The sequence below is a fragment of the Haliaeetus leucocephalus genome, unplaced genomic scaffold, assembly GCF_000737465.1.
Source record: "Haliaeetus leucocephalus isolate CR32 unplaced genomic scaffold, Haliaeetus_leucocephalus-4.0 Scaffold605, whole genome shotgun sequence".
NCBI classification, from domain to species: domain Eukaryota; kingdom Metazoa; phylum Chordata; class Aves; order Accipitriformes; family Accipitridae; genus Haliaeetus; species Haliaeetus leucocephalus.
In genome coordinates this window covers 6,178,768-6,200,496 of record NW_010973041.1, presented here as the reverse complement: position 1 = coordinate 6,200,496, position 21,729 = coordinate 6,178,768, and the positions used below count along the sequence as shown (strand labels likewise).

At 42.1% G+C, this 21,729-nt stretch overlaps 1 protein-coding gene across 1 annotated transcript in view; it reads left to right on the top strand.

Moving 5' to 3' along the window:
* Window positions 1–21,729, top strand: part of SUSD1 (sushi domain containing 1) — a 56,323-nt gene that overhangs the window by 15,784 nt on the left and 18,810 nt on the right. The window contains exons 8-11 of the mRNA XM_010578186.1: window positions 10,695–10,789; window positions 12,382–12,571; window positions 13,573–13,667; window positions 14,781–14,967. Coding sequence (XP_010576488.1) covers window positions 10,695–10,789; window positions 12,382–12,571; window positions 13,573–13,667; window positions 14,781–14,967 — 567 coding nt within the window. The remainder of the gene's footprint in view (window positions 1–10,694; window positions 10,790–12,381; window positions 12,572–13,572; window positions 13,668–14,780; window positions 14,968–21,729) is intronic.

The window sequence follows — 21,729 nt, the reverse complement described above, 5'->3', positions numbered from 1 at the left end:
AAAGAGAGAAGTGGCCAGTGCTCTATCTCTATACTGACTCATGAATGATGGCAAATGCCTGTGGGGGTGGCTACAGCAATGGAAGAAGAGCAACTGGCAGTGCGGGTGTAAACCCATCTGGGCTGCCGCACTGTGGCAGGATATTGCTGTTTGGCTAGAGAAGCTAGTGGTAAAAGTACGTCACGTAGATGCTCATGTACCCAAGAGTCGGGCCACTGAAGAGCATCAAAGTAATCAACAGGTGGATCAGGCCACCAAGATTGAAGTGTCTCAGGTGGATCTGGACTGGCAACATAAGTGGGCTATTTATGTCTCCGTGGGCCCATGATACCTCAGGTCATCAGGGAAGAGATGCAACATATACATGGGCTCATGATCGAGGGGTGGACTTGACCATGGACATTGTCACACAGGTTATCCATGAACGTGAAACGTGCTGCAATTAAGCAAGCCAAGTGGCTAAAACCCCTGTCGTATGGAGGGTGATGGCTGAAATATAAATACGGAGAGGCCTGGCAGATTGACTGTATCACACTCCCACAAACCCGCCAAGGCAAGTGCTATGTGCTTACAATGGTGGAAACAACCACTGGATGGCTGGAAACATACCCCATGCCCCACAACACCTCCCAGAACACTATCCTGGGCCTTGAAGAACAAGTTTTATGGTGACACGGCACCCCAGAAAGAATTGAGTCGGGCAACAGGACTCACTTCTGAAACAACCTCATAGACACCTGGGCCAAAGAGCATGGCATTGTGTGGGTATATCACATCCCCTATCATGCCTCCGGAAAAATCGAATGATACAATGGATTGCTGAAAACTACACTGAGAGCAATGGGGGGTGGAACTTTCAAACATTGGGATACAAATTTAGCAAAAGCCACCTGGTTAGTTAATACTAGAGGATCTGCCAATCGGGCTGGCCCCACCCAACCAAGACTTCCACATACTGTAGAAGGAGATAAAGTCCCTGTAGTACGCATGAAGAGTATGTTAGGGAAGACAGTCTGGGTTAGTCCTGCCTCAAGCAGAGACAAATCCATCCAAGGGATTGCTTTTGCTCAAGGACCTGGCTGCACTTGGTGGGTGATGCAGAAGGATGGGGAAGTTCAGTGTGTACTTCAAGGAGATTTGATTTTGGGAGAGAATAGCCAGTGAATTAGGCTGTATGATACTTAACTGCTAAATAACCTGCCAATGTATGTCGTTACATCTATAGTGTCTATATGCCATATCAAGGGTATTACAGTAAGAATTACCCAAATGACTGAAGGATGGACTTTGAAACTGAGCCAAGTGCAACAGTGATGGAACTTGAACTGGCACCCAGCTATTTCTTCAAGACCAACATCTTCAGCCTGCAGACCAAGGGCGTGGGTTGCACCAAATATACCAGCTGCAAGCTCCAGAGGCAGCATGCAACAATCCAACACCACACACCATCTCTCCTATCCTGAAAGACTGTTACAATCTAGTTGTCTGAATTTCAGTCTAGAAGGATTTTCTTATAAAAGGACGAGTCCTGAGGAGGGAGATCTGTAACGAAGATGGTGTCATACTGTGGGCTTGGAGACCAAATGTACTGACATTTTAATATTAGCCAAAAAATAGCAGATGTTTTGGACTGTGGCTGTTGTGCTCCTTAGTGTTCTTCTGTGTCCTTAGAAAGAGGTATAACAAGATAGCTCTACGACTGTCTGTCTCTTGTTCTTAAGTTGCAATGCTGTCTTTTGCAGATGGTAATGTTCCTCTAGCTCTGTAACATCCACATGTTTTTCAAAGGATCGGAAGTGTGTCTTTGGCTGCTACCACTTCATGGACCAAGCCTTTACACAAAGAGTTGCCACTTGATGCCTCTCTTGCCTCTCTTGATGTCTTGAGCATTCACTGCGAATATAAAACGTGACATCAAATAAAATGAGCATGCAGAAAAGCAGTTCTCTCACTTCTTATAGTGCCCTAATAAAAATGGAACTGCTGTTGTTTGAAGTCATAATTCATTTAGGCAATTTGTATAGCTGTACTTTCTGAATTGGTTTTGAAGCCAGCATTGTGTAGAGTGGCTAAGTTGATCAGGTATGTCAGTCTTTGCAATGCTGAGAGTTCTGTCTTGGCACTCTGAAGCTTTGAAGGGCCTGAACCTGCAGACTACACTCATGGGATTACCATGGATTTCAGCAAAAGCTTTGCCAGAGGCAGAAATGCAGATGCCATCTCTAGCTGTTGGAACAGAGGGCCAAAAAAGTTAGAGTTATGGTCAAGTAGAATGGAAAAAAAACCTTTAAAAAATGGCCTAACTAGTCCAGGCTCCTTTGGGGAGAGAAAAAAAAGAAAAGGAAATTAGTACAAAGGTTTTCAGCTTCTTAACTTCTACATTTTTCACACTTATTAGAGGTAACAAATGACTTTCAAAGGAAATGAAATTTCTGTTTCAGTAATGATGCCTTTCAGATGTATGTGATCTTAAGAATTCATAAGAATTATAGTTGCATTTTTTTATTAAAGTGAAAATTATAAAATGAAGCCTGCCCACTCATGTTTTTCTTTTTGAGTGGATCACACAAGTAAGGCGGGTTTTTCATTTATTCTGGCCATAAGAAGGCCAGAAAAAAGGTGATTTGTGCCTTGGCTATCTGTCCGAGATGCTTGTTCCTAAATCTGCGCTTGCAAATCGCACAGCATGCAGTGTGTGTCATGTGCCTTCAACAAGTCCATGAAGGGCAGGGAAAGGAACTGGGGGGTGTCTGAAATGAAAATCTGTAATTGAGTTGGTTTTGTCTTTCGCTGAGCTTGGATACAAATGTTTAATAGTAAAAGGTCAGGAAGGGCTAACATATACGCTGAATTAAAATCTTTTCCCCGTAGAATATGTGTAGATTGTGTATGTGCATGCATGTACACACATACACACACACAGAGGTTAACTTTTGAGTACTTATTTCTTGGGCATCCAGGGAAAGTTAAGATGAATTATGGTGAATAGAGTGCTTATGGGGTTGCCTTGCTCTTAATACCATGTGCATCTCTAAAAATTTTTTTGGTACTTTTTCAGATGTTCTTCACAGTTATGAAGGGTTCAGTTCATGCACGAAAGGGGCAGTGTGTGATGCAGTTTTCTATGTTGATTGGACAATTGTTAGGGATATTTTGGAGGGAGATAGTCCCTTTACTTACTGCAGTTCTCTTCATCCTGTTTGCAGAGTCCTGCCTTGTACCATTCATCAAGCTTTTCCAATTTCTCAGTCCCGAGTCCTAGACATATCCTTGTCACGGAGAGCTTTTTCACAGTATCTGATCTATCCTTTCTGTAACAATTGTCTCTAGCCCCAGCTATAAGCATGTAGGCTGGGTTGGCTGCTGCTCGTTATTCCAGTCCTGGAAAATTCCTTCTCTAGAAAACTTCTCCATGTCTGCTTTCTTTGGAGATTGTTGGCATTCAGTGTGTTTAGCATCTGTTGGTGTGGGTAGCAACAATATGGTGTCTTAAGACAGACAAACAGTTTGTCCAATTTCCTTATTTTTTATCCAAGGAAAAGAAAATACAAGTCTGCATTAAAGAATAACTCCTCAGTATTTAAATAAGTCTCCAGTACCACTATTCACTACATTATCAGAAATGCATTTATTAAAGTGTTTTTTGATGTATTAAGTGAAATACTGTCCTTGCAAAAGAAGCAGCTGCTGCACATGGGTGGGAAAAGTCCGTGGATATGTAAAAAGGCTAGAGGAGGGAGTGAATCTGACCTGCATGGAAAGGTAATGTGCATTATTGGTAAAGCATTCCAAAACCCAGGCAGTGGGAAATAGCTGTTGTAGCCAAAAGGGAAAATTGGCCTCTGTTTCCCTTTAATGCTGAGTCTGACAGCACAGCAATCTTACTGGTCAGTTGTGAGAGCCTTCCAAAGTAGTGTTAGGCAGCAACGGCTGTCAGCGGATTGTAGGCTTTGTGTGTATGGTGTATAGAGGAAAAGATGATCCAGTCCAAATGTGTTGTGAACCTGGAACTCAAATAGGGAAAAAATCAGCCTTTACACCAGTGCACATTTCATCTGATCCTGAGCTTGGAGCTTCTGTGTCATAACCTTTTGTGTGCATGCTCTTTTTCATGTTACCTCTTACTAAATGCAATGTGGACCATCCATCTTTCACTAAAGGTTAATTTTCTGTTTCAGAATGCTTCATTTTTTCTGTGTTGTGACTTCCCATCCACAAATGGAGTTTAGCGGCACGTCTTGACCTCTGGAGATTTTGAGATAATCATGTGGAACTTGGGTATTATGGTAGTGAGGAGTACTTTCAAAGCATCAAGACAATAACGTGTTAGTTGGTTTTGAGTCATTTCCCAGAAAATGGGTGTTGTACGCCAACACTGAAAATCCTAACCACTGAAGAGGATGGAGGATACTTGCTAAATATATGCTTCAGAGATTTGAAGGTTTACAGGGAAGAGCAGTTTGGCGAATCAGTCCAAAGAAGGCATAGCAGACTGTCTGCACTGCACTTTAAAACGCTGCAGAAGAGGAAAAGAATACTTCAATAATGCAGAAAAACCCTGAAACAAATCAAAAGCAAAATCTGAATCCAGTCTGGAATAAACAGAGCAGGATCATCCTGCAGGCATCATTTAACTGTAGAACTATAGCAAAGATAATTTCCATGCAACTGAGAGGGTCTGGTTACACTCTTTTTAATCCCTTTGCTTTCACTTTCCCTTCTTCTCCTATGCTTTATCCCTACTACCAATGACTGATTTCCCCTCTAGCTAGAATTCTCTGGGATCTCAGTTTTTACATCTCCACCTGTACAATAAGAGATGATACAGAAAGGCAGATGGAATGTTTCTGTCGTGGCAGCATGAGCGATTTCCACACAACAATGAATGGGTTAACTGTCACTCTCCTAATTGGTATTCCCAGCCATGTGTAAATAATTCATGTCAACAGTTATGAGCTTGATAGAAAAGGTGTCACTCACATCTGTGGGCATTGATTTAAAACCTATGGTTCTGTAGGAATAAGAACCCCATCAAACAAATAGGATAATTACAGTCATCAGTGAAAAGGATCTGATTGGCCTGAGTTCTTCTAAAGGCCTAATTTGATACGTTAAATTCAGACATCTGGTAATCTGGTAATTTCTTTAATTATCTGGAGAAACACAGGTGGAGTCTGTGTTATGGGAGGTGCTACTTCTTAGATCAAAGCGATGCAACCCAGTGACAATTAAAAGTGTCACTTTTTGGAGGGTTGTTTAGGCTTTTCTTTGTTTGTTTGAAACTGAATTAGTGATTACCCAGTTCGTGATGGCAAATACCAGGCTCCAGTCCCAGGAACCTCTTTCAGCTGGGGAGTAGATCATGTGCATTTCTAATCCCAGCCCATCTAATCCTGTCTAGTCTGACACCCTTGATTGATACATTTTTCTTTTGTAAGTATGCTCACTATTGTGTCTCTTGTGTTCTTGTCAGTCTGGTTCAATACATGAATTACTCTGCTCCTGATTGTCTCCCGGTAACATTTTTAGACCAAAGGAAGTAGTAAATCATTAGCTATCTGCCTGCTCCTTCCTGCATGACCATGCCTACAGCTTTGCTGTTTCTTTGTGAATTCCCTCTGTGGAAAGTTTGGGGCTGAAGGTGAAAACCTGCTGAAATTTTGCAATTCTAGTTAAACTGGAAGCAAGTATGTTACTCAAAATGTGAAAAACTCATAAAAACTTACCATGCTACCCTAAAAGTTATAATACATCTTTGTAAAATAAATTCCATATATACTTGTGAAAGCTACTGTGCAAGAGGAGTTTGCCTGTACACTGTGGAACAGGTGCCTTGAAACAGGTTGAGCAGAAGTTCTCTTTGAAATGTTGTTTGCTGTTTAATTTCTGTGTCTGAACATATGTGTGGTGCATGTTAGCAGCAGATGGCATTTGCAGCATCATTCACACTTTTCACAGAAGTGAACAGGCGAAACATACAAAAAAAGCTAATGTTTGGATTTTTTTTCTTTCCCCTAAATTGCATGTATGTGTGGGGAATGGTGGGAAGAACTCTAAGTGAATTTGCACGTGTGGATGCTCCTGTAGCTACTTGCAGAAGATGAAATGTTAGATTGGAGCCGGTTCTATCTGCTTTCTGGTAAATACTGTTTTTTCATGGAAGTTCAAAAATACTTCACTGATAAGATATATCTCGAGCTGAGGTCAGTGGTAGTCAAGTGCTCTTTCAACGGAGAACTAGTCAATTGTGTATGTAGAAGTCACGTGGTTTTAGTAACTGTTTAGACATACAAGTTGTCTGTGTGTTAGGTTTGGTTTTTTTTCAAATCAGCAAATAATAACACTGAGTACTGGGACCTGAACTTGCAGAGGCTGATAAGTGAAGGATTAAGGTTGCTCGTCCCAGCACATGGTTAAGGCAGAAGAGGATGACAGTACAAGCACTTATAGAATCATAGAATCATTTAGGTTGGAAAACACCTTCAAGATCATCGAGTCCAACTATCAACCATGCCCACTAAACCATGTCCTGAAGTAGCCCATCCACTCGCTTTTTGAATACCTCCGGGGATGGTGACTCAACCACTTCCCTGGGCAGCCCATTCCAATGTTTGACAACCCTCTTAGTGAAAATTTTTTTCCTAATATCTAACCTAAATCTCCTTTGCCTCAACTTGAGGCCATTTCCTCTTGTTCTATCTTCAGCCACCTGACAGAAGAGACCAGCACCCACCTCACTACAACCCCCTTTCAGGTAGTTGTAGAGAGCGATAAGGTCTCCTCTCAGCCTCCTTTTCTCCAGGCTAAACAACCCCAGTTCCCTCAGCCGCTCCTCATAAGACTTGTTCTCTAGACCCTTCACCAACTTCGTTGCCGTTCTCTGGACATGCTCCAGCACCTCAATGTCTTTCCTGTAGTGAGGAGCCCAAAACTGAACACAGTACTCGAGGTGCAGCCTCACCAGTGCCGAGTACAGGGGGACGATCACCTCCCTGCTCCTGCTGGCCACACTATTTCTGATACAGGCCAGGATGCCATTGGCCTTCTTGGCCACCTGGGCACACTGCTGTGCACTGGCTGTAATTACTGTAAAGATTTTCGCACACACTCAAGCACAGAGAGAGGCCCTCTTTCCTAGCAGAGTTAAGTGACGTAAAGAAGACTGTGACCTTCACTCCTTGTTTTCCTTCTTAAAATTAGTTTCTTTGGCTTTCTTTGCATGATTTCTCCCCCTCCATTGCTCACTGGCACTGTTGAATAACTTTGTTGCTCACTTTTTGCATTCTCCCATTTGTGTTCTGTTTACCAGCACCTGTCTTTCCTGGCTGCTGACAGCCAGGTGCTATCTGCATATCTCTACCCTTTCCCAGATTTACCTTTCAGTATTTGACTCCTCCAGGATCTTTTTCCACCCTGCTGTTTGGGTCTCCAGGCATATGCATGTTGTTTTTAGGACCCTTTACCTTGGGACGGGAAGGAGATGGGAAGGGTAACCTGGAGGTCAGTGGAGCAGCAGTGGCGTCCAGTGGCCTTCTTGGTTAATCACAAGTTGAAATTTCTAGTGCTTAAGGATGTGGAGGTTGAGGGTCTTCACTTCTCCCATCTCATTTGTGAGTCTGAGTGAAAGCTGTTGATCAAAATCAGATGTTGGAGACCTGGATGTCACTGTCTGCTAAGACATCACACTGAGGCACGTATAGTGTGTTTCATGTTGGGAGTTCCCAAGGTCTGGAAGTCACTGGCACTGTTAGATTTCACAGGAGAACTAATCTGTCAGGGATCCTGTTTCTCTCTAGGTGTGAGAATAGTTTTTTCAGAGATACCTTTGTGCTGATACTGGATACTGTGTTTAGGCTACTCGGATTAGGGTTAAACCAAGCACTTACTGTACATTTGGTTATCCAAACAAAGATCATGTGATCAGTAAGTAAGGGAGGAAAAGCAGTCTCCTCAGAAAGCCCAGGACTTTGTTGTGGTGTTCACTCCGTGCATGTTACAGCTTTTCGTCTTCTTTCACTCCTACCCATTTAGAGTGGAAACTTTTGAGAAAAAGTCCGCCAAGTATTCTGTGGATGTATGGTAATTGCATGGTGGCCTTGTCCTTCTGAAAGTTTGGAAAGCATGACAGAAAAATTGATCTAGTTACAGAAAAAATTGCTAATAGTTCTGCCTTCTTCCTTCCAAGGAGGCCACTGTGTAAGATTTCTTTCCTTGCCTGAATACCTGGCATAATCACTTTTTTGTTGTTTGCTGCTTTATTTTGCTTTATTTTTTTACTGTGGATTTATAAACTTACGAATCAAGTGCCTGATTTTCTTGCTGAGCAATCTCAGCCATTACTTTTTTTTCTTTTTTTTTCTTGTTAACGCATTTTAATTCAGATCTCATGGATATGCAAACATTTTCCCTTTGGCCATGCTCATATAATGAGTCATATTTGCCGTCTGGTCTTTTAATAAAAATGTACCTGATTTAAAGAATACAACAGCTGAAGATACTCTTTTGCTCTGTGTTGGTACCGAAGTCTTAATACTGAGGAGTTTCTAGACATTACTGTGAAACATAATGATAAGCAGCACTTAAATACAATTAATCACACAGCCAATTGTAAAGAAATTTGTTTTAGAGGACATGCAGATTAATCTCGTTCTGTTGTGTAGAAGAAGCTTTCAATAGCATTTTCATGTTTAACGACAGTTTGGAATGGGAGAATTAAGATTAGTTGGGAGATAAACTGGTCTAGTGAGAGGCATCTGTGTTTAATATGTGGAGAGGGAGATACCATTACAAAACAGTTCTATGACTGTTTTAATAATCAAAAAAAGAAAAGGAAAAATAAAGTGCTGCAAAATACATAAACAGTTACACTTTAGTTCTAAATAATTGCCTACATATAGGAATTTTAGAGACTATCGATGTATTCATTTATTTCAGCAACAGCTTCATGTCAGTGTGCTACAAGGGGGCCCCTGTGAAATGGTAATGAAGTTTACATACGGACGAGGAGTGCTCTGAGCTATGCTTGCTTTTACAGCAGGGCATTACACCAACTATTGTGTGAATATTTCTGAAATATCTACCAAGGCTGTCCTATAAATCCCCTTCATTTTTTCAACAGTTACTAAGGGCTTTTCAGCTTAATTATCTATATGAGCTTGGATTTGTATGACCTTGGTCATGTAGTGAATGTAATAAGAAAATATGGTAGTAGGACAAAGGAATGACTATTTGAAGGCTGATGAAGGAAAGAAGAAGAGAAAATACGTTCACTGTCAATCTGAGTTGTGACCAGAAGGAGCTTTGTTCTTAGCTCTGGGAGGATCTTGATTATCTTGTCATGTGAAGGCAACTGCTCTGTGTCTGATGATAGCAGTGAGAGAACTGCCTAAAAAAAGAACGGATGAGTTGATCTTCCTGGCTGTGCTTTTTCTCTGAGGCATAAGCCAACTTTTAAAAGTGTGTAAATTAACACAGGTATGTTGAGGGATGTATCGCTGGTTGCTACAACTGTACTCCCTACATGCTTAGTTCCGTGGGCTTCATTCTTTTAGTCTAGGGTTTGTTCTGGAAAGTGTTTTACTGTGGCTGTGTTACTTAATTTTATTTTCTATAAAACAAAGAAAAAATGTTGACACCTTTTAAAAAGCAACCCAAACAAATAATCAAAACATTCAGCTATGAAAAAGCTCTTTTCCAATCTAACACAGAAGCTTTCCTAAAATGCTTTCATGCAGGCTGTTGTATTCAGAAGAACATTTTTTCCTAAGTTTGTTGGCTTATTGGTAGCCTCTTTTTCTTACAGACAGCTCTTTTAAATCTCCTTGACTTTTTTATTTGCAGTTTAGTGAGACTTCTAATCAATGAGATCCAATGGTCTACAAATTCTTCAAGGTGATTTGTGAGTGGCTCATTGTTTAGAAGACAGACCGTTGCATGTCACAAGATCCAGATGCTGGCACCCAAGATCAAGGAGAGTGTAGAATGATGTCAAAAGAAGTGGAACTGGGGCACTGTTTATTGCTCTTCATTTTTGGTGGTGTAATATTGTCATAAGCACACTTTAATGAAAGACTTTGACCAGGAATACAGGAATACCTATGCATGGTACAAATTTAATGTATTATGACCTGGAGGAGCATCCAAAGCAGAGCAAAATGTCTTTTCTTATTGGCTGTTTTGCCTGGATTGGTCACCCAGTATAAAAGATTCTATTCTTTAGTACAGTGTATACTGAAGATCCTTGTGTAAGAAACAATGCTGTTGTATTTGTATGTTTTTATATATAGGGACATATCAGCAGTTTGATGGAGTTAATGAGCTTGTTCGTTTGCTGTCAGGAAGCTGTAATGTAGTTTTAATGTCCTCTTCAAGATCTGTAAAGTCATTAGAATTGAAATTGTTCTACATTAAAATGCAGGCCTAGCAAAGTATTTTGTTTTCATTAGTCACGGTAGTTTACATAATGCTGGCTGTGCACAGTCATTGGCTTAGAACATGCTTCTTCAGTTAGCTTGTATTTTAATTTTAGGAGCCAACACAGTTAAGGGAAACTACTAACTTCCTTCTGCCTACCTTGTTGTATTTTTCCCGTTTGAAAAAAAAAAAAAAGGAAAAAAAAAATCGCTCCAAAGAGATTAAGATTTGCATGAGAAATAATAATTATTTTCATTCTGTGTCCATGTTTTTGCTCACAGAGGAGGAATTATTCAGTAATCTGTCCATATTCAATGAAACGTGTGTGAAGTGGCAAAGGAAAACTGGAAGACTGGGAATGAGGGAAACGTACACAGTAAGTGGGGCAGCATTTGAGATTGGGAGTAGCTTGTCCTGGTTATTTCTGGTGAGTCAGCAGTGGAGGTTTGCCTTCTGTGTTTTGTTTGTATGGTAATTTGACTCTTTCCCAGTGAACTGCCTAGAAACCTAAAGGTAGGCTGGGTTAGGAAAGAAACAAATCCCTGTCCTCAAGTAAGGTGAAACACTCAAAAGTTGTTGGGGTTCCCATTCCAGTAAATCACCTAAACATCTGCTTGAAACTATAAGAAGCATTTCAGCACAAATTTATGTTCTAGTGAAATTCCATTGCAGAGCTCAAGGTCACCTTGACATAGAAAACATTGCAAAACTTGGGCTCTGTCCCTATGTGATGCAAACGTGTCAAGTGAACAGTGTATCACTTGCAGATCCTGGATGTAACTTGTTTTAGAAATGCAAGGTATATTGAAATACTGTGCCTTGCTCAAGAGATTAAATCGTTTTATATTTGAACATTTTAGAACTGTCTTTCATGGAAATTGAAAGCAACCTTGGTAACTAATTTTTTTTTTCCCCCATCTATAAACCTAAGAATAAAAGTTAAGATGTAAATTCTCAGAAACAAATAGTTCAGTCAGCGTTATTGAAAGCCAAAACAACATTATAAGAATTCCCATGTTTTGCGAATGACAACATCCCAAGAAAGGTTGTTCTTCTGAGCATGTACAAATAGGGAAAAAAAGGGGATTATTTAGGATCTCCAGGGTGGGAAGGTTAATGTGGAAAATACGTTTCAAGGTTGGGTGATAATTTAGGAAGACAACCTGTCTTTCTCCTCCTGTGTTATAAACCAATGTATTTTTAGTTTGAGTGCTTTTGATGAGCACTGCCAAGATGGAAAAAACAAGTTCCCAACTACCCTAACAGTTTAAAATGAGTACTTTTCATGTACCCAGTGGTAACTGGCAAGCTGTGGATCTCTGGTGTAATGTGCTCTGTGCACATGTTTTTGCCTGAATTCAGCTATCTGCAACACACTTCAGAATAGTCAAAATTGAGGACTATGTAGGCACAGGGTGCACGCAGTAAAGTTCAGAACACAGTCTGGACTGCCTTGAGCTTAACTAGATAAATTTTGTCTGTCCCTTCATCTTGTACAAACAACAAGTTTCTTTTTCACTGCACTGGGACGATCTTAGGGAAGCTTGTCTTTTACTGTTTGGCATTCAGTCTTACTACTGCTTCTGCAGGGCAAGGGGGAAAAACTAGAAAAAAGAAAGTAGCAAGCATATGTAGTTCCCATCTGTGTGCTGTAAACAAGAAAGAATATTTACTTACATCTTACTATTTGTGTTGGAGGTGTTTGTAGGGTCCATGTTACAGATTCCTTCTATTTGTTATAGAAATATATGAAAAATACTTTTTTTAGCAGCCAGAAGAAATTAAAGATCTAATATATTAAACCATCTTGTTGCACCAAAACATTTAGTTGCAAGCCTATTTTTTTGATTGAGCTGATATTCCAAAGCAGATGTAATCCTAGGTTCTCAAGGCTTAATTGAACTAGTATTCTGAATTTTGGGAGAGCCACAACCAATTGCACCATTTTTTTTGTTAATCCTTCAATAGTTTCACATACTGGGCCAAAGATGGGATGAGAAGACGTTCTCAGAAGATGCAATATTTAACATCACTACAAGTGAAGATAATCCAAAGGTGTGTTTAGATCTCAACTCTGGCAGTAACTACGTGGTGAATATTACTACCATCTCTTCCACAAACATCACTGTCTCAGTGACAGTAGCAGTTCAAACAAAGGGTAGGTTGTGTTTTGTATTCTCCGTGCTTGTAGTAGAACTTACTGTGCTGCAGAGTTGACAGTTTTGAGTCTAGCAGACAGACTAACAGGCAGTCTCCTAGGCTGTATCATTCTTTACGGTGACTACACACATGTAGCCACCATCAGCATCCTCTTTTCCTGCAAGACATTTTTCTTTCTGCTCACTGTGGCCATTGAATCTATGAGCAAACACAAGAGTGGCAGTAAGTGCCCTTCAGAAAGATTTGGCAAACTTGTTTCTTCAGGATTTTTCTTCTGGCTGAGGCAGGATTGGTGCAGTGGCATTCTTGGCTACATGCCGGAGTTTCAGTACATGGTACAGTGCTTACTGGTTTCCATTCCTTGCCTTGAAAACTGATTCTCTGCCTGTGGGAGAATTCCCTGTGCTGGGCTGTGTGATACTAATCTAAGTGATGTGAGCATTATAGATAATGTTCCTATGTTTAGCAGTGATGAGCAGTGTGCTGGCAGTTTTTCAGTAATTGTAGAGAAGGCATGTTCCACCAGCAGGCTTCTGTAGTATTATGGTCATGGAAACTGTAAGCTTGCCTTCTGACATACAAATTCTGATGAGACAGACCTTGAGAAATAATTGCTTTTGAATCCACAAAAATGCTTTTTCTCACATGCTTTTTCCTAAAGGGCATCAACTGTGACAAATTGTTCTATGATAACTTTATTTCCATCAGAAGGTCTGAACCCCTGGATCTTTCTGTCATTATAACCTTAAGTCTGGACAAATAAATCCTATCTTGATTTCCTGAGTAGCGTGCTTGGATTTTTCTGAAAGCCATTTTCTCTGGAAAATGTTCATGCTTTAGTTACTGTATGTGTTCATTCAAAAAGAAATTAGATTCTACCTCCTTCTCAGAGGAGAATTAAAATAAAACCCCCTTTTTTATTTTCAGCTACTGATATTCAATTAAGTTGAAGGTAAAGTTTTTGTAATAAGTTGTTCCCTTTTTTTATTGTCTCTACAGTAAAGGAAGCTTTCAATAATGTATTAATTTTTAATGATACCTGCTTGAAATGGCGGAGAAATTTCAGGGGAACCGGTGTGAAAGACAGATACTCAGTAAGTGACAACCTGTATTTTGAATCTAGAAAACAATTTATATCAATCATCTATGTGAAAAAAACTGTAATTTTTCAAACACTCACTGCTAGCGGTGTTCCTCATTGTAATAACTTCTCTCATAAAAACCCAGGGAATAAGCTCAAAAAAGAAAGAAACCACCATGCTCTTTTGTAGCCTCCTGTCTGTTTTGCCTTCCCTATCTGTACTTTCAACTTCGTCATGTTCAGGCTTCAGACAACTGTGTTCCAACTCCATGAACTCAGTCTACTCTGCTTTGTGATACAGCTTCAATCTTCCCTTGCCCCAGCAGGGCATTTCTGCTTGAACTGTCTCTGCCAGCACTCTTGACCACCTGCTGTTGTCTCAAATCTCTGTGTGCTAAGAGGTGCTCAAAGATTATCTAAAGGCATAGGATCTATTTAAAGAAAAATTAGCATGTGATTAAAATGCAGCAAGCATTTTAGTTTTCATTAATAGCGAAATGATCAGGAGAGGCCTTAAGTTAATGACTTCATGACCATTTGGGACATCAACGACAAAACAAACACACAAAAAATCCAACTGAAACAAAAAAAACCCCCATGGGTCTTTAAATTTGCCTGGAAACATAGCTGTCTGTAGGCAGATCCTGGAGGGTAATTGGCATTTTGACATACATGAAAATGACTTGATTTTGACTTGATCCTCGGGGTCAAACAAGAGGTGTTCATGTGAGCTTACTTTTATATGTCATCATTTTGCACCATGAGGGTATACTACAGTGGAAATGCACTATTACTGGAAGCCTGTATGTTAGTAGGAAATCAAGACTTGGGGAAATTACAGTACTACTAAAAGAGATGATAGACTAGGAGGAGGAGAAGTGAAATGACTAGGAGGAAGAGAAGTGAAAGAACTAGGACAATGTCAGAGCTGATCAAGAGGGACTGCAATTTCTGTCAAATTTTGGAAGCATTTGAATTTGAATAACTGTCAGTGCCAACATTTTTGGTGCTCTGTATGCAGTGATGTGTTTTTCTGCTATTTCTTCTAATTTAGAGCATGACATGACTGAATGCAAGTGATATATTAAAACATTGCAATTTCCATGCCGTGATTGTTTGGTTACAGTTTCACGTGCAAGGCCATCGTTGGTATCAGAAGGAGTTCTTTCATGAAATGACCTTCAACCTTACCACACACAAGCAGGCTCCAGAAGTTTGTTTTGATTTGCAGCCAGGCACCAATTACTCTATTAATATTTCCATGGTAGCTTTGAATTTTTCACTGCTCGTTACCATGACAACACAAATCACAGGTAGGTCCTGCCGTTTATTTTGTGTATTTACAAAAGCACCTCTTGGGTGCAAGAGGCTCAAGTGAAACAGCTTTGTTGATCTCAAATGTTGTATGGTGGGTTGTCAAAGTACTCTTTCCATGCTCAAAATTGTTCATTGTTGTTTGTTTTCACAGATTTCATAGGGTTGACAGTCCAGCAGCAAACGGGGGAGAGAAATGAGGCTGTGGTGTTTTGAAGTGTCATTTTGGCACAGCAGGAAAAGATAGTTTGGTGGTTTAGACACAATATTGGTATCTGGGTGAGCTTGGTTAAGTTCCCTGCCCTATTAGAGGCAAAGTCAGTTTTTCAGTACAAGTCCTCTCCACTGTGAAGTGGAGATAATAGCACAACTGCACTTTGTATGGGTGTTTGTGACAACAGGTATCACTGAAGTCTGCAAGGATCCAAAGCACAGAGTCCTGCAAGTACCTCAGGCAGATACCTTCATCTTTAATTGGTAGAGTACAGAACATAAAAGACATTTGAGCAAATAAGGTAGGGAGAGTCTCCGCTTCACTATTTAGCAAGATACTTGCATGGCACTAAAATGCTGTGGTGAAAAACATCTGTCATTTTTTAGCTCATTTTTCATTTAGAACAGTTTTGCACCATCCATATCCTGTCAGACTTTCTGTGTTAGGTTATTACTGTTACACTGTGAAGTGCAGTGTTTGGTGCTGCTAATCATTCTTCCCGTTGTGGCCACAAATTGGAATAGGTAAGAGACATGAAAGCTGTTTGAGCGTCTGTAACTTTGTTCAGCCGCTAGATGGAACCAATTCTCTTCTGACTGCTTAGGAAGAACGGGATTTGTGGTGGATTTGAAATTGATAGTAGTATAGTATTTTTAATAGTAAATCTAAGGTTTTTAAGCTTCACGAAAGGCCAAATATCTGTTTCTTAAAGCTACTGATTAGGATAAACAATGACCTGGATTTTTTTGTTTTAATGAAATTACAGTAATGATTTGATAATTCATTTTCAGACGTTTCCTAGCTGTCCGTCAAAAGTAGCATCCATGAGTTCATGAGTACATGTCGCTTTGTAAAAACTAACAAGCTGTCTCAGAATTTGGTTGACTATACTCAGAGTAAAGGCATAGCTCTTTACTTTGTCATCCTGTGATATTTGCTGAACTCTGCAAGATTGCATCAGGTCACTTACTCAGCAGAGCTGTGGAGAACACTTTGCAGCAGGTGCTGTGTGGAGTTGTATTTGTGCCTTGGCAGCTGGCATGTTTTCCTCTCTGCTGAGTTAGTGCTTAACAAATGTACATCCATAGCCCCAGAAGAGGTCTTTGCGTAAAAGTTAAGTCATTTCCGTTTTGAAAGAAGATCCTGCTACACAAGCGATTTTGTATCTGGTACTTAGTTTTTTCAGTGAGCAGTAAAAGGTAGGTGTTGCTCTGTCATTAGGAATCTTCATCCAAAACTTACCATGCAAACACTCCATATTATGCTTTTTTTAATAGAAGCCAAAAAATAAAAGTAGGTCTTTTTGCAGTTGAAATTAAGTGAAAATTAAAAAGCCAACAGCAATCATGCTGCAAAGCTCACCAAATAATGAGATTTAAATAAGATGTTAAATCTGTTGCTATTTCAGCTTATCTAAGATGAAAACGGTACAGTTAAAATAACTCTTCTAGCAGTGTTCCTTTGACTTCTGTGCCTTATGTTTTGGGAATTGCATTATCTGTACAAGCAACTTAGTTTATATAAAAACTATTTATAAATTTATGGTAGGTGTGTAATTTGCTGCTTCATTTGCCCTGTTATTTTGTAATTATGTACATTGTTAAACCAGACGATTGTGTTTCCGTGGTGGGTGGGATGATCTCAGTTTATCTGCCCGCTTAAGTCTGAAAAGTTTTTTTTGGCTCTGGTGGTTTTCTGGCTAAATGGTACTGTATAAATGCAAGGTATGACTTAAGCACAGAGGCTCTAAGGCAGGTGAGACTTACAAAAGTGTTTTACTGTTAATGTAGCAGAGGTGGCCTCATTTGTTGTCTAAGGTTTCATATGGCATCCTTTAACAAATGCACAGTCAAGTTGGTCTGTTTCCTCAGCTGGGGGCGAATCCCAATGTTCTATCTGCTTGACTTCCACATACCTCCCACATTTTGAGAGTTCAGGAAATCTTAACTGTGGAGTTTCAACTAGTGTGAAGAGACATGTCCTGGATGATTGAATGAACACTGCCTAATGGACTTAATTTCCTGACAAGAATAGTCACCTGTGTAAATTCTTAAAGACTGTTGCAGAATACAATAAGCATGTAAATGCTTGCAATAAGTTTGCATGTTTTTTTCAAAAAGCAAGATTTGTAAATGCATGTTAAGAAAGCTAATTCTATATGCTGAATGTCTGTATATTTATATCTATATATGTCCTGAATGAGGATATATTATATCCATAGTATTTCTAAAGGAAAAAAACAAGAACTTGGGACTTAAAAGCCTGCTTTTCTCCCTGGGAAGTAGCATCCTTTAAAAATAGTTCTGTGCTGAGCACAAAGTTGGTTTTGCCCATCATCTTGTGGATGGTAAATATAGTCTAGCAAATGCTTCATGGATCATTGAAATTCTGCTCCTTTCATATTTCCAGTAATAGGCATCTTGCACAGTCTTCTGTGCCTTCTTAGCTTATTTTAGAAAGGCTCTCAGCACGTGTCTACTTGAGATGGGAAATGGGGTCAACTGTGAAAAATGATTAGGCGGTAATTATATTGTAGTTATAAAACGATGGTAGCAAGATTGTCTTTTAAGCAAGAAGGGAGTTTGTGTCTGTTTCCAGGGAAGGAAGGGAGTGTCTTGTGGGTGTACGTTCTCATTCATTATTTCTGTTGGGATTATGCTACTTACACATGGCTGTGTTCCTTTTCCTTTTTGAAGATCATTTATTAAGGCATGCTGAGACAAGGCATTGTTCTTAATTTGATTGTCTGTTTTCACACAGGAATTTAAGATGACTGAATTTTGTAACCACTTTCAAGTGTTTGAAAAACAGAATAATAGAGAAAGAGCTAATGCTTTCAGTTTTGCTTCTAATATCCTAAGAGTAACTTCTTCAGTTGGGCCGCATTATAATACTACTGATATTTGAATCTGCAAGCTTTGCTTTGGGATAGATTCTTTATGATAGATGTGACAAAATTGTGGTCTTTGGGAAGTTCATGAATACTTACTTATTTACAGTGTCTGGTTAGCTTTTTTTAGTTCAGAGCAGACGACTGTGACCTAAGATGACATAAGACAGAAAATTTTCTGGACACTAGAAATAGATCTCTTGTGCCTGAATTACTGGATTTCATTTCCTTCTTGTAAAATAATTCACATTAGATGCAATGATGATTTCTCATTGATCTTCCTCCTCTCCATTTTTTGCTTAGAATCAAGGTGTATTTTGAGTTTGTTCTGTGCTTACTGTTCACAGATGCTGCCATTTCTTACATACTTGTACATTCACTTTCCAGTGGGTTAGGGTAGGTTTGACCTCGAGCCTGTGTACCTCAGACACTTGTGCTAGTTCCTATGTTTCTCATCTGCTGTTCTTTTTGTTTTAGTCCAGGATATACCTGCAGGTCACATACTCTTGTGTGTGTATCATCTCTCTCTTCATATGAACACGTAAGTCAGAAAGTAGACTCACAAGCAGGGAGTGTAGAAAGTGACTTGAATTAGAAGAAAGAATTCCATCCCATACCAAGTATACTATTCTAGACCCCGTCACTTCCGTGGCGGTATGTGAAAAAAGTATTGATGCTGGGGGTTGCCCCGACCCACGAGCAGGACCTTGCCCTTGGCCTTGTTGCACCTCATGAGGTTCACGTGGACCCACTTCTCCTGCTTGTCCAGGTCCCTCTGGATGGCCTCCCGTCCCTCAGGCGTGCCAACCGCACCGCTCAGCTTGGGGTCGTCAAGCTGGTGACCTACATCCAATCGTTTACTAAAGCTAAGTTGCTTACAGCTACACTTTCTGTTTTGCTAAGCTGCCGATAGTGCTGTCTTGCATAGTTTTTAATGTTACCTGTGTAATACAGCAAGGCTTATTAAAGCAGTTGAGAATAATAATACGTCTAAACAACACGTGTGTGTGTGTGTGTCCCCCTTTGCGAGGAAGCGGGGAACCACGTTCTGTTTACACTCCGCCGCGCTCTGAAACCTGATATTCGCTCAGGAAGCTTTGACATTTGTTGTTTCTCAGCTCGGAGGAGCAGAGACGGGATTTGACTCCTCAGCAGGGAAGGAGCAAACCAGCTGGGCAGTTGTTGCAATTCCCACGTCGCTAGACCATACCAGCCTGCTTGCCTCCATGTCCTGCCCACCCCATTGTGGAGCAGCGCACCGTGGTTTTTCCCTCCAGCAGCTTAGTCCCAGGTGTGCCCCTGGCTCCTTGCCCCAGGGTCGCTGTGCTGAGAGCTCCAGGTCTTGCGGCTCGTGCTGTGTGAAAATGCCAGTGCCAGCGAGTGCCTCTCTGTCAGCGTGAAAGCTGCAACCACCAAACTCTTCCACGGCCTGCCACTGCAAGGGCTTAAACTGATTTCCATACTGTTTACTTTGGGTGGGTGTTGCACACAAGAGGAGAAAGAAAAAGAAAAAAAAAGCGGTGTATTTCCTCATGCCTCTTAGTTGAAAAAGTACCTTGCTGACTATTCCCTGGCCAAAGTTTCCTCCTCTCCCCTGGCCGGGTACTGTGTCGGTGCCTTCATCTCGGTGCCTACGCACAGCCGCTCGTCCTCTGTGCCACGCGTCCCGTCGGGGAGCACAGGCAGGGGACGTAGGAAGCGGCTGCCATTGCAAGGCTGGGCGCTCACCCTGCAACTCCAGCACAGTGCTGCATCCCTCTGCCTAGCCAGGCGAGGTCCTAACATCGGCTTAGGAAGTGGGACGGGAGCAGTGGTGGCTGGTTGCAGGATCCCAGCACAGACCTCTTTAGCTGAGGTTAGGATGCTGTCACACCAGGTCCTCCACGCCTGTGGAAACACCAGGCGTGCCCCTAACCCGGACACCCTGAGCAAACAGCACCCAGCTCCCGTTCTGCTGGCAGACCCTGGCACCTCTTACTGCGTCTGCAGAACGGCAGGAATGAAAACGCAAGTCTTTCGTAGGCGGGCTCTTGAATGTGAGACTTTTGTTCCTAGAGATCGCAAGGGAGAGGTGCCTGAGGAAGAACGAGAGGAGAAGACAGCGGATGACAAGGCATCGGAGTGTTCAGGTAGAGTTGAGCCAGGAGCTGTGGCTCACACTGGCTGGATTAAAAAATCGGGGGGAGAGTGAACGGAAAGGGCATGACAAACTAGCCACGTGCCTGCTTTCTAGTCCTGCGCTGGGGCTGCTCTGCCCCGTGCCTCTCTGCCAGGGACCCGGGGTTTCCGCCTGCTGGGCAGGGCACTCTGCGTTTTCCTTTTTTTTCTGTCTTGCAGCTGAGTATCAAAAACACGAGCAAGACTTCTTCCTGCCTGGCCGTCTGTCAGTGTGTCTTATCGTCTCGGGGCAGTCGACGGCCGGTGCAGGCTGGCTCTGATCTCGCTCTGCTTTTCCTCGGCTTCCTGCGAGCCCCTTCCTCGCGAGTCAGCCCGGGGGCTCTGCCCTCGGAAACCTCAGAGCATGGCTCTGCCTGCTCCTCTGCCTCAGGGGCAACGTGGGACCATAACGCAACCTAGAAATGGCCCGTACAAGGAAAAGCAAGATGTAGGCGGATTTACTTTTCGGGGGGGAGTCTCTGTCAGCCTCAGCAATGCTAGCGGGCTCCAGAGAGAGCCGTTCGACTTCGTGACACGTCTGCGGTGGTACGGCGGCAGCTAAACGCTCTCTGGCTCATCTTCCTTCAAGTGCTAGGCACGAGCTTTCAAGGCTTGCTGCAAGACAGGCCCTCAGCCTCGGTGCAGGACTTGGCTCAGACGAGGCACCCACGCGCTCGGCCGCGATCCTGTCCCGGAGCCCGCAGCTCGCCTAGCTGCCCCCTAAACATGCCCACCGTTTGAAACTTTCCCGCGGCTCCCCCATCAGAGAGTTGCCCCCCCCCAAAATCCCTGTGTGGCCAGGGGGGCTCTTCCCCTCGAGGGAGGCTCTTGTTTTCAGTTTCCCTCTTTGGCAGTCCTGGGTGACCTCGCCCGGACTGGTTGCGGTCCAGGACCTTGCTGCCGCGTGGTGTCAGCCCCCTGGGGAAAGCCTGGGAGGGCTCAGCAAGTCACACCACTTTTGGAAGAAACGGCTAAGGAAGTCTGGATTTATGTAATTACTGTGACATGAACAATTCAGCAGTTCCTTTATCTTCTCTGCCTTCCGATTTTTTCTCAGGAGCTCCTATGTTCTCCCTATTCAGTACTGTCAACTCTTCCTCTCGCCGGAAAACGCATTAGCTTGCTGCCTGCTAGCAGCCACCGAGTACGTAGCTAAGTACACAGAGACCTGGGGTTTAACAGGCTCCCAGACAGTGCACGTTTAAAGGCTCGCTCCCGAGAGATGCTGACTGGCTCCATCTCTGAGCAAGTTTAGGCTACTCCTAACCTCCTGGGAGACAACGTCCGTCAGCCCGTGACCTTCTGTGTTCGTAAACCCCAAGTGATACGCACCGCTCGGTACACACCAGGCAGGCAGGGTCACCTTCCGTGTGCAGAGCACCACGTGCCCTGTGCAGTCCCTTTCCCCGAAACAAGCCGGCCCAACAGGGTGGCTGCGGCTGGGGTTCCCCTGGTCCCTCCTCTGCCAAGCCGTAGCGCTCCCCCGGCTCTGCCTGCCCA